Below are 18,411 nucleotides of genomic sequence, written 5' to 3'. Positions count from 1 at the left end.
AATTATATTTTTTTCCTTGAGCTCTTTGATGCATGATCTAAAACAACTGATGGTGCTGTCAGATCTAGAGAGAGACTTTGAGTCAAAACTTTGAGATTTGAACTTCTTGTCACTCCGCATTAGATTGTTTTGTTGATCCAAATCCAGAACCACAACACTTTTAACCAGGAACGAGCATGCTGCACATCTCAGCCAAGCTGCAACAGTGCTTTCAGTCACCACTGAGAGGCGCTCCTACGTAAAGAGCTGCCAATTCGGTGCTGTCAGTTCAGCTTAAGGGTTCTGTGTTGTTGTTTGGAAATGTCGAGAACACCTCTGGTTCAGAAATAGATTAACTCCACATGCTGATTATTAAATGACTTTTAAATGTAATATACATTGTACACCACTTTTTCATAGATGCATTTACACGCCGACACCAGAATTCTGATGAAGTGACAAACAGAGACAACAAAAACATTAAAAACAATCCACATAGTGATAAAATCAGTTTAATAAAGATTCTCCCCAGAGAGGATATAAGGCCAGAACACAGCAGGCTGGTGTCAGGGTTGGTTTGGTGCCAAACACTCACACATATCTGCCAAACAATGAATGACTGGAAATGTCTATATAAAGCGGTGGTTTGGTGAAAACACATACTAAAACCACTTCTGTCCACCGATGAAACAAGTGATTTTAATGAACTAAAGCTGCATTCAAGGATAAAACAGAACATATATGTCCTAAAGGGTAACTTCTTTAACCTGGACCTGGGACCTTGTGGAAAATAGCACCCCGTCAAAGTGTATCCACTAAAGTGCTTGTTTTTTTTCTTGTTATAAGTGTCCAACAACATTATGGAAGGGATTCCTACAGAGGTAGACCTTCATATCACTCTCATCAAAGCCAGACTCTGTTCATCCAGGTAAAAAAAATTGCAAAGTTACCTTTTTAAGACATAAAAATTTTAATAAAAAAACTTTTGTTTTTGAATTCTGACATTGCCAAACAAAATCAGTCAAGTTATTTTGTTATTAAATTATTCAAAATAGTAAATTACCACAGCAGGAGGCGTTGTTTTTGACTGATAAAGGTTGAAAGGGATAGCACTAACACTGCAGCTAGAGAGACGAGAAAGGACTTTGGGAAGTGACCCAGGATTACACTGGAGGTCAGTAAGTCTTTTGAACTAAACAATGTCTCAATCAAAAAGTCATCATCACCAAACCAACCCACACCAAGGCCTGTCACCACTCAGCCAGTCAGTAGCATTAGATACAAAATAGATATGTCACAGAAAATCACAATATGAGTAAATAGTGTCATTGCATCAGTACAGAGAGTACACATTCAGAAAATAAACTGCTTATAAAACATACAAATAGCCTTGACATTAAACACGTTTCATTTAAATTTGACTACTGATTCATCAATAACATTAAGACAGAGATGTTCAATGAAGAAAATGGAATCAGTCAGATGTATTGTATACACAGTGTGCCTCTGCGGACAGATAACTGAACTTTGGGAGCAGAAGGAGCAAAATATAACGAGGAAGAGTTGAACGCATGTCAGTTCCAATAAAATTTACGAATGGATTTAATCCTTTAAGCCTTACTTGATGAAATTCTGTTTTGTTAAACCTTGAGTATTATTTTTGTAGTTTCTGCAGAGACTGAATTTGTCATGCACTGCCAGCAGACACAGGCCAATGCAAAATATGCAAACATATATATATTTTTAATAGCAAATCTTAAATTATCAATGCAGTCATATTTATTTTGAAGGTCCCAGAAACAGTTTATCCACATTATCTAAACCCCTTTTGTTTGTCAAACTGAAATTGAGCGCACTTGAAATTCTAGCTTAAAATTTAAGTGTTAACTAAGCTAAAAATGGAATAAATGGTTTCTAATACAGAGAATAGTAATGCTTAGTCTTTGCACTGAACTTGGCCCTGCCATTGTCTGAAAAGTGAAAAAAAACAACAATATAAATTCTGGAATTAATTCTGCAACGATCCAATAACTGGTTGTCATAATTATAAATGATTAGCATAAAGATATAATAGATGACTGTGCAACCCAACCTGTGAGAGCACACACACACACACACACACACACACACATACTGTAGACACATACATTTGCACACATACAGATAATCAGGGTTCCACTTCCAAGATGATGCAGAGATCTTAAACTTGGAAAGGAGTTAATAGATGTGTTAGAATTAGCCAGTATATTCTTATTCTTAGCCTCCTCCCCTATATATTTCTGTAAATTCATCAGGATTTAACAGTTCGATTTATTTCCACATCATCAGTTTCACCCATTTCTTACTTCTTCTTGACTCTCATCTCTCTTGTCATGTTTCTTTTTTTACTGTCTACTTGTTGTACCATCTGCAGGTATGCATGACTCATTTTATCCCAATTCTTTACGTCATTTCCCACTCTTCCTCTTATTTGATGCGTTTTGCAACATCCAGATAGGCAAATTCGATCTCCCTCTCAGCTGGGCAGGTGCTGGTGAACTCCTCCCTCTGATAGGCGTTGTTTAAATACCTCCACACCCCTATCATGTCCCCTGGAATCTCAAAGCCCCGGTATTTCTTGGCTACGACCTGCGAACAGAACAATGTGAACAGGTGTGAGATGACAGGATTTAAGAGCATTCGATGTGGTCATCTAAGGGTTGCAGCAGGCCAAGTATCTTTTATCTCTTGAATTAGGAGTATATAAAAACCGGCTGAATGAACCTTAAGAATGTGTAGTTTAGGCAGCAGATTGCAGTCGGCCAGGGTGAGCTCAGACCCATCTAGGAAGCTCCTGGTGGACTCGGGCAGGTCTCCTTCGGCATCAGCATCGATCTCCTCAGGCAGGAGAGTCCTCAAGAAGTCATCAAGACGCCGGAGAGACTTCAGCAAGGCTTTCTCTAAGGCTGCAGATACAGAGAAAGAGTCATAGACAAATGGAGTCTCCTTGAGCAAGACTAATGAGACAAATATGAACACACATGAACTTGAAGGTTAGAAATCCCCAATAGCGGCCAAATGTGCCACTGTGTTCACCAGCTAGTCGCTAACTGTGTTGGTCTGCTGTTTGCTGCAGTGGGTTTATCAGAGCTTTTTATCCCAGCTAGCAGCGTGGGTCTCACTTTGGTTGCAACGGAAATAACTCAACAACTAAGCCTATTGGATGGATTATTATCAAATATAAATCCATGTTCCTTTCAGGATAAATTGTAGGAAAGTGATGATCCTTAAACTTTTCATCTAGCGCCATCAGCAGCTCAACATTTTGATTTGTCCACTAGTTTGGTTTATGGTCACTATGAAACATTTGCAGTTTACCGGGAAAAAGACGTGCCGGATTGTCTCTCCCTCCATGTGTCTGCAAGGTTTCAAGACAGACGCCAAGTCAGCCTTCTTTCTGTTGGACTAGTAAGTAATATTGCTATGTCTTGTGTTGTCGCACTTGCTTGACACAGTTGGACACTTTGAAGTGCTACCGCTGAAAGTGAAGCCTCACAGAGTCTCCGGCATGGCTGTACAGCTCTTAGTTGTACACTGAAAACAGTTGCCTGCTGCTGGAAATAAGGTTGATGAGATTTGAGAAAGCAGAACAATAACCTGAAAGAGGCTGAGGCTACAGATGCGGTAATAAATCTCCAGGTTGGTCTTTCACATTAGACACAGTCATTTAATTTTCTCTATTGTTAATATAAAATATTGATTAGTGAAGCTTTAAAGAAAATACTTCTCCTGAATGACATGATTTGAAGCCAGCCCTCACACATAGATGCTCTCTCTCTCTCTCTCTCTCTCTCATTTACCGTCGTTGGTGTCTTTCCTCGGGTTTTTGATGTAAGCTGAGAACTTGGCGAACACATCGATGCCAGCTGTGTTGGCTTCAGGATGTCTGGCAGCCAGCCTGGGGTAGCTGTTTAAGACACACATGAGAAGTCAACTGACTACCCCCATGTTTTTTTATTAATGCTTTTGTACTGTACTGACTTTTTCTCATGTATTTTCTAATACAGCACAATACTAATTCCCCCATAAGTATAAAATGTATGTGCAATGCAATAAAGCAAGCCCATTGTTTGATCCAACATCCTGTCAGGAAGTTATCTGTGTTTCAGAGTTTGGTCGTGGTTACATTACAAGAAATCTTCTAGCAAAGCAGAGGAAAACAATTCCTTGTTAAGGCGTTGGTTTCCTTTTCTGGATTTGTTCTACTTTTGCTTGAACATATATACAGTGCGTCTGTAGTGGACGTATATGTACCACCCGCAGTCTGTACGTGATCATGTGAAGCCCGTAGAAGCATAATTCCAGTTTAAGCCTCTTGTGGCCAACAACTGTATGTTCATGTGAGTTTGTGTGCGCATGTGAGAATGTCTATGAAGATTCTCAGTCATCCAGGTCATAGTTATCCAACGAAGGTTAAAATGAAGGGCAACTGGACTTGGATGTGAGAATGTGTGTTTCTGGACCGTGGTGGGGTGAGTTTCTCCTCCAGGAACTCCTCTATCTTGTTGACATCGACCTTGACCTCGCCGTTAAAGGTCACAAAAGGCGGGTTGGTTCCTGGAGCGAGGTCCTGCAGGTCAGCCGGCTTCCTGACACCACAAAACAAAGCAGAAGACGGTATGAAGGATGTAGGTGTCATCCCGGATAGTGTTTACCAAGCTATCACTTGTCATTTCAAATAGGGGTGTCATGATACTTTACAACGACATCTTGACTTTCCCCGTCTGCAAAAAGCCACCAGGATTAGCGAGGTGGCGTAAGATTACCCCGTGTTGCATAACCTACTTTCTGTCAACAACCTATTCATAACGCGATTTTCATCTCAGACTCCGGCGTCTGTGTCGTCTATGAAGCGTAAAGAAAAGAAAATATAATACTGGAATGATCGCAGATCCTGCTTTTGCTCATTTCGATTTACAATCAACATCATGACGCCCCTAAATTCAGATATACTTTTCTCCTCATGCTACAAACACTGAAGCAGCACTGTGGACTTGATGCGCGCATTTGGCATCGTTCCTGTTTCATGGAACTGTTATTTTAACTAACTGTCCTTCATAGTGAATAAAAGCTTTTCACTGAATGTTCTGCATGGCCCGGCCCTGAGGACAAAATCTACACAAAAGGAACAACGAGCATTAAGGCCAGGCAATCCCAATATAGAAATGTGTAATATGTGCGTGTAGTACATTACCGTTTGAGGTCGACAGTGGTGACGTTGAAGATGACCCCTTTAAGCCAGAGGATCATAAAGAGTCTCTGAGAGAATGGACAGTTGCCAATGCTCTCCCCATCACTTCCCGCCTAGACACACACACACACACACACACATTCACATAAAGAAACGTACACAGTGCAGAAATGAGAGAGTGCATTAGATCAAATATAACTCCTAAGTGAGGGTCAGTGCTTTAAAAAGCTGCAGAACAAGAACAATTACTCAAAAACATTTACAAAAACAGGGCAAATACAAATGTACAAATGTACAAAATACAAATTCATGAGATTTTATCTCTACTTCCAAAACAGACGATCCCCAATTATTAAATATAAACGCAAAGTCCTGTGAGTCATTAGGGTTGTCTCATCAGACAACAACGTCTCTCTTTGAAATTATATTTCTAACAGAAGAACTGAAAGGTCATTGACTTTTCTTGCATGCAGGTTGTGCCTGGTGCACACTAGAGGATTTACAAATTTTAACTGTTGGATACCACAGACATAACGACAGATTGGACCATTTTTTTATCTTTTAATCATAAGCACGCACACTCGGTCACAAACACTTGGCGTTTCATCTAAACCATTTCAGAGTGGCAGTGCGTCGTCAGCTAGTTCCACTTGTGCGCTATGATCTGCAACCTGTGGATGAACTCGAGGCTGAGGAGAATCGGACCCGAAATCTGCCCAATTATCCTCTAGTGTTGGGCCAGCATTGCACAATTTCTCTTAAGCCTCTTTGTTATTCACACTCATTAAGTTCCCTGGCAGTAATATAAGGCTTAGTGCCTACAGTGCGTTAGTATTCAAGGGGTGGCCCCCCACAATCTTCTGTGCGGGGCCATATTATTTTGCTACATTTTTCCATGCCATGCTGAAAGCTTTATCTAGATAGATGCAAACTCTCAGTTTTACTTGTTGCCATGTGCACTCCACCATTACCACTCAGTTAATGTCATATATTTCAGTGTGTATTCTAATAAATGTTCACTCTCTTTAAACCTGACCTCTTCCGTTACATTTACATGATGATGATGATGATCGAGAGGAAGAGGAGACCTTCCCGCAATGATAGTGAAGGCTTTCAGCAGCCGAAAGGTCAGCTGACCCAGATGGTAATATGTGTAGATAGGCTTTGGCTGTCTGGCTCTCTCATTGGTCTCTCCCTCCATGTTTCTGCATGAGATCAAATCTATATTCCACTAATTCTGTCACCCAGCATTGTCCAGTGGCATTCAGATTTGCTGTCTTTTTGACATACGTTAATGAATTGTTGTCATTGTACATGGTAAACTGAGGTGCATGAAATGGGAAGTTGCTAAACAGAATTAATGAGAGATTTACCTGCCCCATATAGGCTTAATCAGCATTGTGTGAACTGGTCTGGCAAGGGCTTGAATGTAACAAACGTTCATTTATATGTAAATAAGTCACGTCTTCACCATCTAAGTAGGCTTACTGCAGAAAACACCTTCTCAATTTATGAGGTACAGTATGTGTCTGTCAGTCTCACACATGGTCAGACATGTGCACAGACATCATTTAGCTCCAGTACTGACGGTAAGAGCGGCCACGGTGGCTAACGCAGGCAGGAAAAATAAATTCCAAGAAACACCAAGGTCATGTTGCTCTCTTCTGTCTGCACCTTTAATCTCCTCTGTGCTGTATAATTTTGTGTGTGCTTGTTGTTTCGTTTAGCGCAGTGTTTCTCAACAGGGGCGGTACTGCTCCCCAGGGGACGTTCAGAGTACGACGGTGGGGGGGGGGGGGTGTTTACCTCAAAGATTCACAAAAATGGGAGTTTAACTTTCAACCACAAAAAAAAAAACTGTGGTCTGCAACATTAAAGCCAATTTACCCCACTGCGACTGGGCAAGACGGTGTTTTTCTTCTCTGTCAGCTACTTGTGCCACAGCTCTGTGCTGCCTTCACGGGACTGGGAAGTTAGAACATCATCTGTAAAATTTCACCCACATGGCGTTTATTGCGCAAACTTTGGAAAATGGACGCTCTCTTTCTTTCTCTTTCTTACCGTCTCCACGGGACGCTTCCGGAAGCGTCTCTATGAGACGCTCTGGGGCGTCCCGTACAGACACTAGCTAGCAACGTTCGCGATAAAGGTGTTGACAGCCCCCCGAAGCCCATAACCTTACCACAACCATCAGAAATGTTAGTACCTAAACCTAAGTCACTGAATGTATGCATGTCAACCGGCTAGCCTCCCTTGTGTTGCTGCACCGTAGGAAACGGGGGCGTTTCATACAGGCGCTGAAGGGTACCTTCAAGCTTTCTGAAAGCATCAGTTATGACGCATTGAGATGAGAATGTGTTAGATATACTGCTGTCGGCCTTCTCCTGAAAGAAACTGAATTAAAATGAATTAATTTATCACTGAGGTGAAAATGTGCCTCAAACTAATTTATAGATGTTGAATCCCCAAACAAAAGACACAAAAGAGGAGGGAAGACTAAATCATTATATCAGTGTAGTATATAATCAGTAATAAATATGTCTGTCATGCAATGATGTGCTTTTTAAATGTTTTTAATAACAATAGTAACAACAACAAACAATACGAAAAATAGTTATCAACAATTTTTAGGGCAAATAGCCAACACCTTTTTGATGGGGGGCAGTAAGGGACCTGGATAATGGATAGGGGGGCGCTGGCCCATAAAAGATTGAGAACCACTGATTTAGCACAACACACACTCACATCGATAACTGCGCCACAGCCACACACAGACTAATAACACGCCACTGTGATGCTCAAAGCAACAATCCTTCTTCTGTAGAAGCAACAGTATGAATAAACTTACATCCTTTACAAAAGAATGTTTAAATAATATACAAATATTAAATAAAAGTAGATCCTTCTGCCTCCTGTAAATGCCTGGTCTAATATGTTTGTATGTTTCCATGAACTTTATAACAATGAAATAGTTCTAGCATATTTTTTCCCCCACCAGACTATCACTTAACCCAACCCCACCCTAACCTTAACCAACCTAACCAACGAGTTGTCAAAAATCTGCTTGGACAAAAAATAACATGGTCGCAACCTCAGCATCCACTTAAAAGAGGTCAAAGGTCACAGACCAGGAGTCAATGAAGATCTGGAGAAAGGAGAACATTCACATCCGACAGCAAAGACCGTCTTTGAACAAAGACAAGGGTTGCCATCTGCTCACACATACGGCGTTCTCATTGTTCCAGACTTGAGTCACAAGCTCCATCTGATGAAGTCTGATGAAGTCATTTTGAAACTACTGTTTCCAAAGAGCTTTTTAGCTGCTGTTTTTAGTTCTGTACAATAGCTGCCAAGCACCGAACAGCAGAGAGGTGAAAAAGTGCAACATTTAGGAACTAAAGAGCCAGATATTTTCCTCAGGAGTTGGTGGAGACCAAACCAGAGCTAAAAGGAGAGGGAATGTTACGTTTATCAGGTGAACAGATAGGTAGGCAAGTAGAATAAATAAAAACGATTCATGCAGCTTTAGTATGACCTTTTGAAATTAATTGCCTTCCCTTAACCATACCAACCATCCTATAGGTGCCATGCATGTAGACTGTACGAACAATTGCATTCACAGCGACACTGTTCCCTGAAATGAATTAGGGGAGGATTTGCAGAGGATCATAATGTTGCTTACCTTTACAAACAGCTCAATGGTAGGGAAGCCCAATTTTTTAACTGCAGTGTGATACCAGGACATGGTGAACAATCTTGAAAAGCTTTTCAATGTATTGAAATGTTGCGTGAAACCCAAACGACAAATTCTTACCATAATTAAAAACAAACCCAAAAGAGATGTTTCAGCTCAGGATAAATATAATACAATCCATGTTTAGTTAATCCATAATAGCAGTCCTGTTTCCTTTCCAATAAAGCCATGATAACCACCAACCACCATCATGTCTGTCTGTGAGTCAGTCTGCCTGCTCCTCGGACTGCTTGTGTGTTTTTTTTCTGCTTTCTCTGGTATGTCAGTGTCTCCTCCACACACAATGCCTCTTTGTTAGAACAAATACTAAACACAGTTTCAAACGAAAATGTGTGCATGTTTGTGTGTTTGAATTACATTGTGGGGGGACATAATCCGTTCACACAGTCACAGCATGGGATTAAGAAGCCACATAGGGACAAGAAGCTAAGCAATACATTTCCGGGTAAAACATTTTCGGTTGATTATGGTAAGGGTTGTGGTTGGTCCTGTGGTGGTAACAGTTCTGGTTAAGACCAATATAGATCCAGTCATTGTTAGAAGTTGCCAGGAGCTAATATCATGTAGCAACATTCAACATGTCCTGAACATATACATGACGGCACACAAGATCTATTTCTTGATTGTAGCACTACCTTTGTGACAAAGACCACCATTTAAGACAGCAACATTTCAGGACTAATTTAGTTCATTTCAATGGAATCACTGCGATCAGGTGGAAGTAAATCCATGCCAGTGTTTCACATTTTGCTTTGACGGGCAGATTTCACTTCTTTGACCAATAGCAAAGTGTCTTGACAGAGCGGACCTATGACGTTTTGTGGGGCCCGGCACTTCAAAATGGAGAAAGCTATTAGCTGTGTTGCAGCATCCATACTATTTGAGAAGCATAGTTTTTACAAAAAGTTATGAGACAGGAGTTGACTGACAAAATTAGTCTTTTGAATTCGATTCAGTTTTATTTAGATAACGCCAATTCATAACAGAAGTTATCGCAATGCAATTTTCATATAGAGCAGGTCTAGACTGTTTGTAATATTATTTAATTCCCACTATGAGCAAGCACTTGGCCACAATGGCAAAGAAAATAATAAACTGTGTGTGATATTATTTAGATGTTAGCGACTAAGGCATGCTTACAAGCATACAATAAATGGTCAGTTAGCAAGCTTTTTTACTTAGTCGCTAACAAGCTTGCTAACTGACCATTAATACTAGTAAACTGACAGTTAACTGACAGCTAGCCCTGCAAGTCCCTATGTCACCAAGCCTCTAGTGCCACCAACTACACATCACTTTTGCTGTGCCACTTCCTGCAGTGACTGAGCCTTAAGGTTCTCAAACGATTTCACATGAAGGACCACTAAACTGACACAAATTAGACCACGGACTCCGATTTGAAAAGACTTTTCAGGAGTTTTGCTTGTAGGTGTTTTAGTACAGAAAGTGTAGAAATGACCCATGACCATAATACGTACATTCTCTTTGCATCTCATAGTAGTGCTGGATGAAAATAGCTCATATGCGACAGCTGTTTTTAACATCTGCACACCCTACTTTTGATTGTGTACAGAGCTTTTAATAATAAATGTACTACCTTTTCTCAGAATATTACCCACCTCCCCCAACTCAGTAATTAAAATTTTAAAACAATCTACATTGGTTCTAATACACCGTTGTACATAATTGATGATTGAAAGGGGTTATTTTTGTGTGAGTCAATACATTGTTTTTTCGGAAAATCCTACTGTAAAAAAACATTATAATCTGACAGTGTTCAGTGTTTGTGTGAGGTCAGGAGGCACAGAACACAGTGTAAGTGTTCCTTCTTTTTCAGAGGAGTGGGAGGAGGTGGAATCTCTGCTCCGTCACAAACACACACATACACACAATGCGTCCAGTGTGAGTGTGTGTTGCAGCAGGGATGGAAATCTTCTTCACACCCACAACAGCTGAGATAGCTCTTTTGTTTTCTGTCTTTTATTTCTATGCCGAGCACATTGTATCTGAACCTTTTTACGCGGCACATTACACATGAAGCTGCCACCAACCCAGAGGAACTTGTCAGAAGTCAAAATCCTCATTGAAAATGGCGTGGATGTGCTGTACCACTAAAAATCTCCTCTGAAAAGTTTGATAAACACAATTGCAATCCGTGTCTAAAATCTTCATCAGGTGAAAGAGGAAACAGAGCTGCAATAAAATGGAGGACAGATAAGCCCCAGAGTGTGAATCAGTGAGATGTGCAATACAATTAAGTTTAAAGTAGGTTGTTAGTTTAAATCAATACTGAACTAATATATGTTCAGGTTATTGAAATAACTGCCTTCCAATAACATTTTGCACACAAAGTATCCAGTTTAATCCTATATGCCAAACAAATTTTTGACTAGCCTGTGAATTATTTTGGTTGTTATAAAATTAATTTTCATTTTGCTTAGTCTTTATAGTCTATATCAAATGGTTCTGCATTATTGTGTTGTCTTTCCTGACTGAAATAAGGGAAATCTGGAATATACTGAGAAGAATCAGAAACCCACCACGTCTAGTTTGTGGTTTCCCAAGACAAGGAAAAGATTTACAAAAAATATGTGAAAAAAGTGGAGGAAAGAAAGAAAATTGAAACCACCGGTCTCTTTGGACAGCTGAAGTTGCTTTAGAAGCAATAGGTGGTAAAGTGGAAATGACTAAAACAGGAAGAAAAATGCAAATTCAAAGAGAGTGTCTCCATTTTAGAAATAACAAGATCAGATTACTAAATGTAATAAAATGTGACAAAGAGATTAATAAAAAAGTCAATAAAGTTTACATCACTCAAGTCCACATGAAGGGGCACCAGGTAGGGAGTGAGGCTGGGTAGAAGTATAAGTAGACAGGACATCTCAGGTCAACAGATCAGCAGCGGGCCACAATGAGTGGAACAGATCTGATTTTAATGGACGCCATATATCAGCCTTATATATCAAAAACCCAGTAAACTTTTATAAGTCAAACTGGTTCATGTTGAGATTGTTTTCCAGTTATAAACGATAATGTATATGCAGTATTTAGTTTAAGGGGAGTAGGCTATGTGGTGTTTCCAGCAACCCTGTACCCAGAGCTCTCAGCACCAAACAGCAGGCTAATCAGCTTACAGAGTGAGAATGTTGAGATTAACTCTGCAGGCAGCAGCATAGCAGTGTTATTCAGACATTGGTGCCCTAAAACTAGCTCCTGAGTGGCATACAAGACAATAACACCAAAGACACTTACTGTATTTTAAGTCAAAATCAAAATACTTAGTTTGATGTATTGCAGTCATGTAATTACTGAATAATCTCCAAACATTTTTTGACTGGTTGGCCCATTGCCATAGAGTCCGGTGACACAGAAGGACGCTTGAACCTTTCCATAACATTTCCATCTACCTCACTTTGTGCTGCCAACTGAGCCCCTCACAAAGGAAGCCATTGTTTGAATGTGAGCTCCCACAGAGAACAAGCTTGTTGTGTTTTGTGTGTGTGAAGCAGCTCTCAGATATTAGTACATTTTTCCTTGGTGATAAACCTCCCTGCTGGCCGTCGAAAGGCTGCCCTGCTTTTCTCTTGCCTCAGTTAGGAATGTGCTGCTGAAACACAGAGCAAAACTGATCTCTGTGTGTGTGTTTGTGTACGTCTGTGCAGGTTAAGACATTATTATTAAAGTTTATACACACGCATGTAGAGGGTGGAAAAAACACCAACAAGAGCTGACATGGATATTGTATTGAATTAAATGACATGATTGAAGCAGAGTGTAGTGTGTCCACAACCTGCCAAGCATGCATGGAGTCATGTAGGTTACCATGCCAGATGGATTAGGATATGACTGTCTTAATGGGATAAGGTAAGCAGATCAAGATAGGATTTCTCTCTCACTTGTTCTCTCTCACACACACAAAATGTAACTGTAGCCTAATTCACGCAACCATTGTAGTGTTTTTTTAAAGTCTCTTGACTTCACTGACACTAGTCTACCTGGTGTTCGTATGTTTACATAATGGCACCTCTAGAAATGTTGGGCAACCTGACCACTGCTCAACAGCAGTTCTGAACAGTAAATATGTGCAGTCCCTGGCAAGTTGATGTTGTCAAGTTCTGGATACAGTAAATTTATACTCCTGCCCATACCAATAATTTTATTAGTATTAACTGTCAGCAAACAGCTGCCTTTGTTAGTGTTAGTAGACAGCGTCATATGTACATACACATGATGTACAGTAGTACATGTACACAGTATCAGTGGCACATAGACAAAACATATGCAGTCAAAACATACTAAACAACACAATTTGATCAGAGTTTTGTGTGGATTTATGCTTGTCAGAAGAAATAAAAAGCAGCAAATGTCTAACAAAAACATAACATTGGAGGTTATAGTGACTTTGCGGTGTGGGGTTGGTCTGTTTTTACAAACAGGCATGCCATTGGACTGCCAGTCTGGGCTTGTGTCCATACCTCTGCTGCACAAATAGCTTGGCTCAGCAGCAGCATAAATCTGGCATCCGTGTTTGCCAGAGTCATACAAGGCACTTTATGAATGATGCTTCAAAACTACAGGTCCAGAGCTGTTGTGTTGCTAATGGAACATTTTGTTTCTCAGCCCAAATTGGCCCAAGTCTTTAGTCTTGAGGCAGCCATACGCTGTATGAAGCCGGCTCACATTTGAGCCTCTGGTGCCAAAACATGCAGGTGGATTCTGGTGCAATTCTATCACATTTGCCCCCTGGATCAGCACATTCCTACTACTGCTATCTTGACTGCTTCTTCTGTTTGTATGACGCCTTACATGTGTGCTATGGATGTCAATAGATCGGGTTTAAATGACTAGAAACACTGGACTTCTATCTATAATCTCATTAAACAGGAATTTACTACTCTGAAATGTTATCAAAGTGACATGCATTTTGTCCTCCATTATGCATGGTAAGCAGTAGAATTAAAGCCTTCATATTATGAAGTTAACTACAAGAAATGTGGGTATTTGATTGGCCAACACAATGAATTGCCGTATTATGTGAAATGGTGCTGCAGAGTGAGGTTGAGGTTGAGGTTCAACATTTCTTGCCAGATACCCCTGCATCTGGACTCCTTCTTTGAATGAGGAAGTCGTGTTTTCTTGATGCAGTAAAATTGTTTGCTGGAACACAGTTTTCATTTATGTTTATGTTGATAAATGATCTATGTTTTCAGTTAATGTCGATACAGCTCCATAAGGTCATTTGACAGTGCTACAACCATTTAGACCATTATGGTCTGTTACCTTGACCTAATAACAATGGAGGAATTTTTCTCAGTAATTAACTAATAAGGGTGGACATACAGTATGAGTACAGTATGTGTTGGTTTATATGGTTTATTACCTTGACATAGAGCGCAATCTTATAGTCCTGGTCTTGGGGTGTTCTGCTGTTCCCGCACACAGAAGGCAAAGGGCTCCCGGCCCTCTTATGGTAGATCAGTTTCACCTCCTCCTTTTTTTCCTCGGTCATCTCCTCTCGCTGGGGAATGTACGAATGGCCGTCCTCCAACAGCACCACTCGCTTTTTCTTCAGCTGCTCATCCTTTTTTTTAGGTCGGGATTCGTCTTTGATCACTGACTTCAGCTCCTTTATCCAGTCCTCCTTCCTTGGTGGACTTTTCTCTTCTGCTGGGGATTCCTTCTTTTCCTGTTTCGACTGTTCAACTTTTCTTAACCTCTCAGATTCCCAGATGTCTTTTTTCACAGGCCTCAGTTCTCTCCTCCAGTCTTTCATGTCTGATGCTCTCTCTTCCTCACTTTGATTTTGTTTAATCCAGTCACTATCTTTTCTCCTGGGTGACAGCACTTTTGTTGTCCCCCATTCTTCTTTCCTTAGCGGCTGCGGATCAGGAGACAAGATCCCATTCTCCATTGCTTCCTTCAGTCCTTTAACTCTTCCGTTTTTATCCAACTCACGCTCTGCTATTTCATCATTCTGTTTCGCGTCATTCTTTTTACCAGTTTGAACCATCTCTCCTTGCAGATCCTCTTCATCTTTTGTCTTGGCTATGGTATCTTTAGAAGGGGCTGTAATGGTGGCAGACTTTTGTTCTTCAAATTCGCTAGTCATGTTCTCCTCTATGTCTTCAAACTCATCATCTAAAACAGTCACGGGCTCTTCCGCCATCTCTAAATCTCCCTCCATTGCTTCTTCTTGTGCTCCTCCTCCCTTCTCGTCTTGTACAAGGGCCTGCTGTCTTAACTGTTCTCTTAAGTTTTCTACCCAAGCTGCTCCTGCTTCTTTGAGGTGCTGCGAAGGATGTTCTTGCAAATTACTTCTCATCTCTGTTGTCAACTCATTCTCTTCTAATGTGACCTCACCTTTTGGCTTATCAGGTTCAACTTTACCTCCCTCTTCCAGTTCAAAGGCTTCCTCCACCTGGTCTAAATCCACATCTTGCTGTGTATCTAAAGGTACCTCCTCCACACGGTGCAGTACTGGTTCTGAAAGATCTATCTTAGACAGATTTTCAACTTGAACAATCGTCTCTTCTTGCTCCTTATCCATTAATGCTCTAAAAACAGTATCACCTGCCGTCCCCTCCTCTTTTGTACCCTGTCCTACCCCATCCATCACTGTTAGAGTATTATCCCCAGCCTGTCGGATATGCTCTTCCTCTTGCTCCTGCTGGTTGATCCCTACTTTTCTTGCATTCTCAATCCCTCCTTCTGTCAGTTCTGAGGGTACAACGGCCAAGTCTGGTTGCTCTGCCTTCTGGTTTGCTTCACCCCCTATGTCTAGAACATCATCAGAAGCAAACATTGCATCTTGTACAAACTCTTTAGTTCCCTCATCTTCAACCTTTGCCTCTATGCAATCCTTCTGTTGCCATGTGATGTTATTGTTAATGGCCTTCCCGCCACTCTTTTTCATATGATCTTTATTCTCACTGGTTAAGTGATTGGTCTCATAAGCTACCACTTCAATTGTGCAAATTGTTTCAAAAGGTATGCCATTGTTGCTAACCTTTAAGGTTTGGCACACATCTTTTTGATTGTTGACTTGATAATTTATCCCTGTGGTAACAGAGGCCATATCTGTTGTTGGATCCCCAATGCTTTCTGTTACTTCGCCATTAGTGGGTAGAGTAACAGCTTCTGTTTCGTTTGTGTCATCAGCAGGCAACTCTATAGCCTCTCCTGACTCTTCTACAAAAGTACCTGAGTCCTGAAAATGCTCTGCACCATCAGTAGTGGACACTACCTGGTGTTCTTCTAACACGTTGTCTCCATCATTGGTCTTGTCCTGCCTTATCCTTGTTTCTGCCCTTGCTGTTACTGCCTCTTGTTTACTTCTGTCTTCTTCTGTTTCTTCATTGCTGTCTAACATCTGCTCTTGACCTTTCTCAACCTCTATCAATGCTGAAAACTGACACAGATTTTTAATCACTGTCTTTGTGTCTTTTGACGCGTCCTCTTCCTTGCCTTCACTCTTTTTCTGTCTTGTCTGTTCATCTATCATTTCGTGCTCTTCATCCCCCACTTCTACTCCCTCCTCGTCTCCCCCCAGTCTTTCACCTCTTCCCTCCCCGTCTTTTATTACTCCATTTGGTGACAGGGCCACTTGGGTAATCCTCACCCTTTCACTCTGCTCTCTGCTTTTTCCTTTGGTTTGTCCCTCTCCTGCTTCAGCCATCATCAAAACATCCTCCCCTACTTCCTCAGCTAGTTCTACATCCTCATCTCGTTGTGGACTGTGGGCATTGGTGCCATTTAACAGGTCTTGATTTGGGCAGGAACCTGACTGAGCCATTGTTTTAGCAAATGATGGGACACTTACTTAGGAAGAATTTTCCAAGATCTGTACGTAGTTCTGCAAGATGCCAAGTTTGTGGTTTGGGAACAGTATTCCAAAAATGATCAAAGACAGATTTATGGAGGTAAGACTCCAGTTGGTTCCAGTTTCTGGATTAGTTCCAAAAAGTGTGCTTCTGAGGACGCAGAGATTCCAAAGATTGTAAAATAAATCTAGTATTCCAGAAAATATCCAAAAAGGATCTCACAGTATTTCTAACGTTTGAAAGCAACTAGGAGTTAGGAACGAAGTGTTTCAAAGATCAAACAACTCAAATCCGGAAATAGCTCTTAGTTGCCATGTGAAGGCTGATTTTTGGATGAGTCCAGGTTTCCAGAATGGTTCCGAGATGGATCTAAGAATGTTTACAAAGCTCTTGAAAGCAAAGCTACGAAGGTTATAAAAGGCCTGTAGGACAGCTGGAAAGTTCAGAATTTCCAGGCACATGAAAGTAAATCCAGATTCTGATAGTTCACCTCCAAAGATCACAAGACAATATAAATTATCCAGGTGTAAGGGCTTAGGGTCTATAAGTCCACACTCTTTTTACTCTTTGCTTGTGGCTATGGAGCTCTCGGATCAGTACTGCACCTTAAGCAGAGTTAGACATCAATAAATACAATCTCTCTCTCTCTCTCTCTCTCCAGAGGATTAAATGGAGGCTGATCCCCACATGACCAGGAACTTAAACCCCATTGCCACGCAGGGACCAGCACCACTTGAGTTGAAGTTCACACAGAAATACCTATACACACACACACATACACACACATGCATTATCATTACATACAGAACACTTAGTTACACTAGACAGACACAGAAGTTGCAGTTCAGCCTCACATACCCTTCAAAGTTTTGCATACAGCACTGACGTTTTCTCTTCTATTTCCACACTTGAAAGTAATTGTGGAAGCTTGTATAATAAGAAGGCCACATTGGGTGACACAATATGGCACTGTGCTATTGCTCACTAACTAGCACTAGCCATAACAGAACATGACAGATAATAGATACCTAAACATAAACATGCTGCAAGCTCCTAAGTTAAATCTGACCAATGTATCATGATCAGTAACACATACTATCATTTATTTTTGCTTATATTTATATATTATATTTGCTTATTTTTATATGTTTAATAGGAGATGTAAATGAGAGTAATTTACATTTATACTGTAATAGTTATGATTTAATTAAGTAAAATATTTCTCTATCTATATGCACATATTACATTTATTGGATCATTCACATTTACTTATTTGGCAGACACTTTTATCTAATATATATAAGCGACTAACATTTGAGGAACAACATTCAAGCATCAACAAAGCATCAATATAGCACTGACTACAAGACTGATAATACATACTAGTTAAGGCATCAATGGGGTAAATACCTAGGGAAAGAAGTAAGAGTTAACAAAAAAGTGCAATCAATACAAGAGAAGTGTAAGAGGATAGAAGAACAGCACAGGAAGTGCATGAGGATCACAGAAAATTTTGAATAAGGTGGATGAAAATCAGATTTATATTCCTTTAATTGGCTTTTCTTCTAATATGAGAGCTGCAACTGGAATAATGTCCATATTGCATGTTTCAAGTTAACTATTTGTAA

At 40.5% G+C, this 18,411-nt stretch overlaps 1 protein-coding gene across 4 annotated transcripts; it reads right to left on the bottom strand.

Moving 5' to 3' along the window:
• Positions 1-475: 475 nt before the first annotated feature.
• On the bottom strand, positions 476-17,297 carry LOC119900630 (chloride intracellular channel protein 4). Of its 4 annotated transcripts, XM_038715789.1 has the most exons (7): positions 9,024-9,157; positions 8,892-8,932; positions 5,213-5,322; positions 4,482-4,607; positions 3,819-3,925; positions 2,743-2,924; positions 476-2,607 (listed from the first exon to the last, which is right to left on the bottom strand). In XM_038715789.1, the coding sequence occupies exons 3-7, from the start codon at positions 5,266-5,268 to the stop codon at positions 2,446-2,448; spliced, it is 633 nt and encodes a 210-aa protein (XP_038571717.1). In that variant the 5' UTR covers positions 5,269-5,322; positions 8,892-8,932; positions 9,024-9,157; the 3' UTR covers positions 476-2,445. The 4 variants fall into 4 exon arrangements, with proteins under 4 accessions (XP_038571717.1, XP_038571689.1, XP_038571698.1 ...); XM_038715761.1 differs by lacking the exons at positions 8,892-8,932; positions 9,024-9,157 and adding an exon at positions 14,344-17,297; XM_038715770.1 differs by having other exon boundaries at positions 8,892-9,159.
• Positions 17,298-18,411: the final 1,114 nt, after the last annotated feature.

This window comes from Micropterus salmoides, unplaced genomic scaffold (assembly GCF_014851395.1).
Source record: "Micropterus salmoides isolate LMB-PRFRI ecotype aquatic unplaced genomic scaffold, ASM1485139v1 Ms_hic_scaffold_1, whole genome shotgun sequence".
NCBI classification, from domain to species: domain Eukaryota; kingdom Metazoa; phylum Chordata; class Actinopteri; order Centrarchiformes; family Centrarchidae; genus Micropterus; species Micropterus salmoides.
Note: the sequence above shows the minus strand (reverse complement) of the source record. Positions and strands in the feature narration are given on the sequence as shown.

Excerpts from the sequence above, each read along its gene's own strand:
- LOC119900630 (XM_038715761.1), bottom strand. The coding sequence starts at position 16,755 with ATGGCTCAGTCAGGTTCCTGCCCAAATCAAGACCTGTTAAATGGCACC. Across the intron at positions 4,608-5,212 it reads ACCACTGTCGACCTCAAACG|GAAGCCGGCTGACCTGCAGG; the intron begins GTAATGTACTAC and ends TTGTGGTGTCAG. Across the intron at positions 2,925-3,818 it reads GAGGAAAGACACCAACGACG|CCTTAGAGAAAGCCTTGCTG; the intron begins GTAAATGAGAGA and ends CTGTATCTGCAG.